Genomic DNA, 10,446 nt, shown 5'->3' with positions numbered 1-10,446 from the left:
TCCATCTACACATCTATAACCTGTTACCAGACCATTCCATCTATAACCTGTTACCAGACCATTCCATCTATAACCTGTTACCAGACCATTCCATCTATAACCTGTTACCAGACCATTCCATCTATAACCTGTTACCAGACCATTCCATCTATAACCTGTTACCAGACCATTCCATCTATAACCTGTTACCAGACCATTCCATCTATAACCTGTTACCAGACCATTCCATCTATAACCTGTTACCAGACCATTCCATCTATAACCTGTTACCAGACCATTCCATCTAACCTGTTACCAGACCATTCCATCTATAACCTGTTACCAGACCATTCCATCTATAACCTGTTACCAGACCATTCCATCTATAACCTGTTACCAGACCATTCCATCTATAATCTATAACCTGTTACCAGACCATTCCATCTATAACCTGTTACCAGACCATTCCATCTATAACCTGTTACCAGACCATTCCATCTATAACCTGTTACCAGACCATTCCATCTATAACCTGTTACCAGACCATTCCATCTATAACCTGTTACCAGACCATTCCATCTATAACCTTCCATCTATAACCTGTTACCAGACCATTCCATCTATAACCTGTTACCATTCCATCTATAACCTGTTACCAGACCATTCCATCTATAACCTGTTACCAGACCATTCCATCTATAACCTGTTACCAGACCATTCCATCTATAACCTGTTACCAGACCATTCCATCTATAACCTGTTACCAGACCATTCCATCTATAACCTGTTACCAGACCATTCCATCTATAACCTGTTACCAGACCATTCCATCTATAACCTGTTACCAGACCATTCCATCTATAACCTGTTACCAGACCATTCCATCTATAACCTGTTACCAGACCATTCCATCTATAACCTGTTACCAGACCATTCCATTCCATCTATAACCTGTTACCAGACCATTCCATCTATAACCTGTTACCAGACCATTCCATCTATAACCTGTTACCAGACCATTCCATCTACATCTAACCTGTTACCAGACCATTCCATCTATAACCTGTTACCAGACCATTCCATCTATAACCTGTTACCAGACCATTCCATAACCTACCAGACCATTCCATCTATAACCTGTTACCAGACCATTCCATCTATAACCTGTTACCAGACCATTCCATCTATAACCTGTTACCAGACCATTCCATCTATAACCTGTTACCAGACCATTCCATCTATATCTATAACCTGTTACCAGACCATTCCATCTATAACCTGTTACCAGACCATTCCATCTATAACCTGTTACCAGACCATTCCATCTATAACCTGTTACCAGACCATTCCATCTATAACCTGTTACCAGACCATTCCATCTATAACCTGTTACCAGACCATTCCATTCCATCTATAACCTGTTACCAGACCATTCCATCTATAACCTGTTACCAGACCATTCCATCATCTAACCTGTTACCAGACCATTCTATAACCTGTTACCAGACCATTCCATCTATAACCTGTTACCAGACCATCTATAACCATTCTATAACCTGTTACCAGACCATTCCATCTATAACCTGTTACCAGACCATTCCATCTATAACCTGTTACCAGACCATTCCATCTATAACCTGTTACCAGACCATTCCATCTATAACCTGTTACCAGACCATTCCATCTATAACCTGTTACCAGACCATTCCATCTATAACCTGTTACCAGACCATTCCATCTATAACCTGTTACCAGACCATTCCATCTATAACCTGTTACCAGACCATTCCATCTACACATCTTCCATCTGTTACCAGACCATTCCATCTATAACCTGTTACCAGACCATTCTTCCATCTATAACCTGTTACCAGACCATTCCATCTATAACCTGTTACCAGACCATTCCATCTATAACCTGTTACCAGACCATTCCATCTATAACCTGTTACCAGACCATTCCATCTATAACCTGTTACCAGACCATTCCATCTATAACCTGTTACCAGACCATTCCATCTATCTCTATAACCTGTTACCAGACCATTCCATCTATAACCTGTTACCAGACCATTCCATCTATAACCTGTTACCAGACCATTCCATCTATAACCTGTTACCAGACCATTCCATCTATAACCTGTTACCAGACCATTCCATCTATAACCTGTTACCAGACCATTCCATCTATAACCTGTTACCAGACCATTCCATCTATAACCTGTTACCAGACCATTCCATCTATAACCTGTTACCAGACCATTCCATCTATAACTACCAGACCATTCCATCTATAACCTGTTACCAGACCATTCCATCTATAACCTGTTACCAGACCATTCCATCTACACATCTATAACCTGTTACCAGACCATTCCATCTATAACCTGTTACCAGACCATTCCATCTATAACCTGTTACCAGACCATTCCATCTACACATCTATAACCTGTTACCAGACCATTCCATCTATAACCTGTTACCAGACCATTCCATCTATAACCTGTTACCAGACCATTCCATCTATAACCTGTTACCAGACCATTCCATCTATAACCTGTTACCAGACCATTCCATCTATAACCTGTTACCAGACCATTCCATCTATAACCTGTTACCAGACCATTCCATCTATAACCTGTTACCAGACCATTCCATCTATAACCTGTTACCAGACCATTCCATCTATAACCTGTTACCAGACCATTCCATCTATAACCTGTTACCAGACCATTCCATCTATAACCTGTTACCAGACCATTCCATCTATAACCTGTTACCAGACCATTCCATCTATAACCTGTTACCAGACCATTCCATCTATAACCTGTTACCAGACCATTCCATCCATCTACAATCTATAACCTGTTACCAGACCATTCCATCCATTCCATCTAAACCTGTTACCAGACCATTCCATCTATAACCTGTTACCAGACCATTCCATCTATAACCTGTTACCAGACCATTCCATCTATTCCATCTATAACCTGTTACCAGACCATTCCATCTATAACCTGTTACCAGACCATTCCATCTATAACCTGTTACCAGACCATTCCATCTATAACCTGTTACCAGACCATTCCATCTATAACCTGTTACCAGACCATTCCATCTATAACTTACCAGACCATTCCATCTATAACCTGTTACCAGACCATTCCATCTACCAGACCATTCCATCTATAACCTGTTACCAGACCATTCCATCTATAACCTGTTACCAGACCATTCCATCTATAACCTGTTACCAGACCATTCCATCTATAACCTGTTACCAGACCATTCCATCTATAACCTGTTACCAGACCATTCCATCTATAACCTGTTACCAGACCATTCCATCTATAACCTGTTACCAGACCATTCCATCTATATAACCTGTTACCAGACCATTCCATCTATAACCTGTTACAGACCTATAACCTGTTACCAGACCATTCCATCTATAACCTGTTACCAGACCATTCCATCTATAACCTGTTACCAGACCATTCCATCTATAACCTGTTACCAGACCATTCCATCTATAACCTGTTACCAGACCATTCCATCTATCTATAACCTGTTACCAGACCATTCCATCTACCAGACCATTCCATCTATAACCTGTTACCAGACCATTCCATCTATAACCTGTTACCAGACCATTCCATCTATAACCTGTTACCAGACCATTCCATCTATAACCTGTTACCAGACCATTCCATCTATAAACCTGTTACCAGACCATTCCATCTATAACCTGTTACCAGACCATTCCATCTATAACCTGTTACCAGACCATTCCATCTATAACCTGTTACCAGACCATTCCAGAACCTGTTACCATTCCATCTATAACCTGTTACCAGACCATTCCATCTATAACCTGTTACCTGACCATTCCATCTATAACCTGTTACCAGACCATTCCATCTATAACCTGTTACCAGACCATTCCATCTACAACCTGTTACCAGACCATTCCATCTATAACCTGTTACCAGACCATTCCATCTATAACCTGTTACCAGACCATTCCATCTATAACCTGTTACCAGACCATTCCATCTATAACCTGTTACCAGACCATTCCATCTATAACCTGTTACCAGACCATTCCATCTATAACCTGTTACCAGACCATTCCATCTATAACCTGTTACCAGACCATTCCATCTACACATCTATTCCATCTAACCTGTTACCAGACCATTCCATCTATAACCTGTTACCTGACCATTCCATCTACAACCTGTTACCAGACCATTCCATCTATAACCTGTTACCAGACCATTCCATCTATAACCTGTTACCAGACCATTCCATCTACAACCTGTTACCAGACCATTCCGTCTATAACCTGTTACCAGACCATTCCATCTATAACCTGTTACCAGACCATTCCATCTACACATCTATAACCTGTTACCAGACCATTCCATCTACACATCTATAACCTGTTACCAGACCATTCCATCTATAACCTGTTACCAGCCTTACCATGTGTTTCATCAGGTCTGGTTTCACCTAGTTATGGATAGCTGTTGTGTTTCATCAGGTCTGGTTTCACCTAGTTATGGATAGCTGTTGTGTTTCATCAGGTCTGGTTTCACCTAGTTATGGATAGCTGTTGTGTTTCATCAGGTCTGGTTTCACCTAGTTATGGATAGCTGTTGTGTTTCATCAGGTCTGGTTTCACCTAGTTATGGATAGCTGTTGTGTTTCATCAGGTCTGGTTTCACCTAGTTATGTATAGCTGTTGTGTTTCATCAGGTCTGGTTTCATCTAGTTATGGATAGCTGTTGTGTTTCATCAGGTCTGGTTTCACCTAGTTATGTATAGCTGTTGTGTTTCATCAGGTCTGGTTTCACCTAGTTATGTATAGCTGTTGTGTTTCATCAGGTCTGGTTTCACCTAGTTATGGATAGCTGTTGTGTTTCATCAGGTCTGGTTTCACCTAGTTATGGATAGCTGTTGTGTTTCATCAGGTCTGGTTTCACCTAGTTATGTATAGCTGTTGTGTTTCATCAGGTCTGGTTTCACCTAGTTATGGATAGCTGTTGTGTTTCAATGTAGAAGTTGTCTTCTGGCCCAGACATTTCTGCTTTCTCTCACCCGATGTCCACAGGTGTGAATGAGTCTCGGATGAGTGTTTTGTCTGACTGATCTAGAATCAGCTTCCTCCCCTCCACTCCTAACGGCCACCATTAGAGGGGTGATATATAACTGACCATAAGACTGATCTAGAATCAGCTTCCTCCCCTCCAGTCCTAATGACCACCATGAGAGGGGTGATGTATAACTGACCATAAGACTGATCTAGGACCAGTGTTAAACAGAGCTGAATGTCTGGTTCACACCATTAGAGGGGTGATATTAGACTGATCTAGGACCAGTGTTAAACAGAGCTGAATGTCTGGTTCACACCATGAGAGGGGTGATATTAGACTGATCTAGGACCAGTGTTAAACAGAGCTGAATGTCTGGTTCACACCATTTTGATGCTGATTTATTGTTGTTATAATTACATTAAATTGTTGAATGTTTCTTTCGATTTGGAAGTTCTTGAAATCTCCGTCATTTGTTGGGTGTTGAGACGGAGACGGATCCAACCTGATGATCAATATTACAGATAAAACACAGCCGGTTCCTCTCCAGCCGGTTCCTCCACAGCCGGTTCCTCTCCAGCCGGTTCCTCCACAGCCGGTTCCTCTCCAGTCAGATAAAACACAGCCGGTTCCTCCCCAGCCGGTTCCTCTCCAGCCGGTTCCTCTCCAGTCAGATAAAACACAGCCCGTTCCTCTCCAGCCGGTTCCTCCAGCCCGTTCCTCTCCAGTCAGATAAAACACAGCCGGTTCCTCTCCAGCCGGTTCCTCTCCAGCCGGTTCCTCTCCAGCCGGTTCCTCTCCAGCCCGTTCCTCTCCAGCCCGTTCCTCTCCAGTCAGATAAAACACAGCCGGTTCCTCTCCAGCTCGTTCCTCTCCAGCCGGTTCCTCTCCAGCCGGTTCCTCTCCAGTCAGATAAAACACAGCCGGTTCCTCTCCAGCCGGTTCCTCTCCAGCCGGTTCCTCTCCAGCCCGTTCCTCTCCAGCCCGTTCCTCTCCAGCCCGTTCCTCTCCAGCCCGTTCCTCTCCAGCCGGTTCCTCTCCAGCCCGTTCCTCTCCAGCCCGTTCCTCTCCAGTCAGATAAAACACAGCCGGTTCCTCTCCAGCCCGTTCCTCTCCAGCCCGTTCCTCTCCAGTCAGATAAAACACAGCCGGTTCCTCTCCAGCTCGTTCCTCTCCAGCCGGTTCCTCTCCAGCCGGTTCCTCTCCAGCCGGTTCCTCTCCAGCCCGTTCCTCTCCAGCCCGTTCCTCTCCAGTCAGATAAAACACAGCCGGTTCCTCTCCAGCCCGTTCCTCTCCAGCCCGTTCCTCTCCAGCCCGTTCCTCTCCAGCCCGTTCCTCTCCAGCCGGTTCCTCTCCAGCCGGTTCCTCTCCAGCCGGTTCCTCTCCAGCCCGTTCCTCTCCAGCCCGTTCCTCTCCAGCCCGTTCCTCTCCAGCCCGTTCCTCTCCAGCCCGTTCCTCTACAGCCCGTTCCTCCACAGCCGGTTCCTCCACAGCCGGTTCCTCTCCAGCCCGTTCCTCTCCAGCCCGTTCCTCTCCAGCCGGTTCCTCTCCAGCCGGTTCCTCTCCAGTCAGTTGTGTATCTTTCTCTCTCAACGGAAACATGATAAATGTGTGTATCTGGAACCAAATCCTAAATGGCCGATGGGCTCTATATCTACCCACAATGCACGCTCTAATCACATCCATTGATTCACATATGCTATCTACAGTATCGTTCATCTCCTGAAGAAAAAGAGACGGTAGAGACCGAGGTGTGTTCAACATCTGAGTTTTATTTGTCTTGGATTTCATTACATTAAACTGTTAAGGCAGGGGACAAACCAGTCAGTCTAACCGTTAAGGCAGGGGACAAACCAGTCAGTCTAACCGTTAAGGCAGGGGACAAACCAGTCAGTCTAACCGTTAAGGCAGGGGACAAATCAGTCAGTCAAACCGTTAAGGCAGGGGACAAATCAGTCAGTCTAACCATTAAGGCAGGGGACAAACCAGTCAGTCAAGCTGTTAAGGCAGGGGACAAACCAGTCAGTCTAACCGTTAAGGCAGAGGACAGCAGAGAAGGAAACAGTCAGTCAAACCGTTAAGGCAGGGGACAAATCAGTCAGTCTAACCGTTAAGGCAGAGGACAGCAGAGAAGGAAACAGTCAGTCAAACCGTTAAGGCAGGGGACAAATCAGTCAGTCTAACCGTTAAGGCAGGGGACAAATCAATATAAATAATATAATAATAACAAATCAGTCAGTCAAACCGTTAAGGCAGGGGACAAACCAGTCAGTCTAACCGTTAAGGCAGGGGACAAATCAGTCAGTCTAACCGTTAAGGCAGGGGACAAATCAGTCAGTCTAACCGTTAAGGCAGGGGACAAATCAGTCAGTCTAACCGTTAAGGCAGGGGACAAACCAGTCAGTCAAGCTGTTAAGGCAGAGGACAGCAGAGAAGGAAACACAGTCAGTCAAACCGTTAAGGCAGAGGACAAACCAGTCAGTCAAACCGTTAAGTCAGAGGACAGCAGAGAAGGAAACTCAGAAACACAGTCAGTCAAACCGTTAAGGCAGGGGACAAACCAGTCAGTCAAACCGGTAAGCCAGAGGACACCAGAGAAGGAAACAGTCAGTCAAACCGGTAAGCCAGAGGACACCAGAGAAGGAAACAGTCAGTCAAACCGGTAAGGCATTGACATGAAAACATTTCATCTTGAAAACGAGTATTTAAAGTTCCTCCAGACCAGGCATGGGGAACCCCCCAGCGAAAGCCTCCACCTCCCCCCTCAGCTCTGCTACCCTCTCCTGGGGCTTCCCCTCCCCTGCCAGGGCCTCCTTAAACTCCTTCAGGGTCGCCTTGGGCTGCAGAGAGGCCTGGATGTCCAGGGTCATCTGGATACCTGTAGGGAGAACGAGGGGTGAGAGGTCAAGGGGTTAGAGGTGGCCTTGGTCTGCTAGCTGGACATCTAGGGTCAGCACTATGTCTATAGACACAGAGGTCAGGGGTCACCTCTGTGGATGAACTCTGCGACCTTCCTGAAATCGTCTTCAACCATTCCTCTGGAGGTCAGAGCAGGAGAGCCAAACCTCAGACCGCTGGGACGCAACGCACTCTGATCACCTACACACACACACACACACACACACACACACATTACGTATATACAGTTTTTATTTATTTACTTTTCTTACCATATACAGACAACTGGGACACAGAGCACTCTCACCACCTACAGAGGACTGTGTCTGTTACTAACCATATACAGACAACTGGGACACAGAGCACTCTCACCACCTACAGAGGACTGTGTCTGTTACTAACCTGGACAGACAACTGGGACACAGAGCACTCTCACCACCTACAGAGGACTGTGTCTGTTACTAACCATATACAGACAACTGGTACACAGAGCACTCTCACCACCTACAGAGGACTGTGTCTGTTACTAACCTGGACAGACAACTGGGACACAGAGCACTCTCACCACCTACAGAGGACTGTGTCTGTTACTAACCATATACAGACAACTGGGACACAGAGCACTCTCACCACCTACAGAGGACTGTGTCTGTTACTAACCATATACAGACAACTGGGACACAGAGCACTCTCACCACCTACAGAGGACTGTGTCTGTTACTAACCATATACAGACAACTGGGACACAGAGCACTCTCACCACCTACAGAGGACTGTGTCTGTTACTAACCATATACAGACAACTGGGACACAGAGCACTCTCACCACCTACAGAGGACTGTGTCTGTTACTAACCATATACAGACAACTGGGACACAGAGCACTCTCACCACCTACAGAGGACTGTGTCTGTTACTAACCATATACAGACAACTGGGACACAGAGCACTCTCACCACCTACAGAGGACTGTGTCTGTTACTAACCATATACAGACAACTGGGACACAGAGCACTCTCACCACCTACAGAGGACTGTGTCTGTTACTAACCTGGACAGACAACTGGGACATAGAGCACTCTCACCACCTACAGAGGACTGTGTCTGTTACTAACCATATACAGACAACTGGGACACAGAGCACTCTCACCACCTACAGAGGACTGTGTCTGTTACTAACCATATACAGACAACTGGGACACAGAGCACTCTCACCACCTACAGAGGACTGTGTCTGTTACTAACCTGGACAGACAACTGGGACACAGAGCACTCTCACCACCTACAGAGGACTGTGTCTGTTACTAACCATATACAGACAACTGGGACACAGAGCACTCTCACCACCTACAGAGGACTGTGTCTGTTACTAACCATATACAGACAACTGGGACACAGAGCACTCTCACCACCTACAGAGGACTGTGTCTGTTACTAACCTGGACAGACAACTGGGACACAGAGCACTCTCACCACCTACAGAGGACTGTGTCTGTTACTAACCATATACAGACAACTGGGACACAGAGCACTCTCACCACCTACAGAGGACTGTGTCTGTTACTAACCATATACAGACAACTGGGACACAGAGCACTCTCACCACCTACAGAGGACTGTGTCTGTTACTAACCATATACAGACAACTGGGACACAGAGCACTCTCACCACCTACAGAGGACTGTGTCTGTTACTAACCATATACAGACAACTGGGACACAGAGCACTCTCACCACCTACAGAGGACTGTGTCTGTTACTAACCATATACAGACAACTGGGACACAGAGCACTCTCACCACCTACAGAGGACTGTGTCTGTTACTAACCATATACAGACAACTGGGACACAGAGCACTCTCACCACCTACAGAGGACTGTGTCTGTTACTAACCATATACAGACAACTGGGACACAGAGCACTCTCACCACCTACAGAGGACTGTGTCTGTTACTAACCTGGACAGACAACTGGGACACAGAGCACTCTCACCACCTACAGAGGACTGTGTCTGTTACTAACCATATACAGACAACTGGGACACAGAGCACTCTCACCACCTACAGAGGACTGTGTCTGTTACTAACCTGGACAGACAACTGGGACACAGAGCACTCTCACCACCTACAGAGGACTGTGTCTGTTACTAACCTGGACAGACAACTGGGACACAGAGCACTCTCACCACCTACAGAGGACTGTGTCTGTTACTAACCTGGACAGACAACTGGGACACAGAGCACTCTCACCACCTACAGAGGACTGTGTCTGTTACTTACCTGGACAGGTGTTCTTGTTGCAGGCGATGGCAGCAGCTTCTAGAACCTTCTCAGCTCGTCCTCCGTCCGTCCCGTTGGGCCTCAGGTCCAGTAAGATCAGATGGTTATCAGAACCCCCTGGAGAACAACAACACAACCATACAGCAACATTAACACAACCATACAGCAACATTAACACAACCCCACAGCAACACA

General features: G+C 45.9%; 1 protein-coding gene across 3 annotated transcripts in view; it reads right to left on the bottom strand.

The window, feature by feature from the left end:
- Positions 1-6,827: 6,827 nt before the first annotated feature.
- LOC135530885 (serine hydroxymethyltransferase, cytosolic-like) overlaps positions 6,828-10,446 on the bottom strand; it is a 47,014-nt gene continuing 43,395 nt past the window's right edge. For all 3 annotated transcript variants that reach the window (XM_064959057.1, XM_064959059.1, XM_064959058.1), the window contains 3 exons: positions 10,252-10,368; positions 8,064-8,174; positions 6,828-7,953 (listed from right to left, as the gene is read on the bottom strand). In XM_064959057.1, the coding sequence (XP_064815129.1) occupies positions 7,781-7,953; positions 8,064-8,174; positions 10,252-10,368 (401 nt within the window). In that variant the 3' untranslated portion in view covers positions 6,828-7,780. The remainder of the gene's footprint in view (positions 7,954-8,063; positions 8,175-10,251; positions 10,369-10,446) is intronic.

This window comes from Oncorhynchus masou, unplaced genomic scaffold (assembly GCF_036934945.1).
Source record: "Oncorhynchus masou masou isolate Uvic2021 unplaced genomic scaffold, UVic_Omas_1.1 unplaced_scaffold_1450, whole genome shotgun sequence".
Taxonomy (NCBI): domain Eukaryota; kingdom Metazoa; phylum Chordata; class Actinopteri; order Salmoniformes; family Salmonidae; genus Oncorhynchus; species Oncorhynchus masou.
This window is presented reverse-complemented; position numbering and strand designations above follow the sequence as displayed.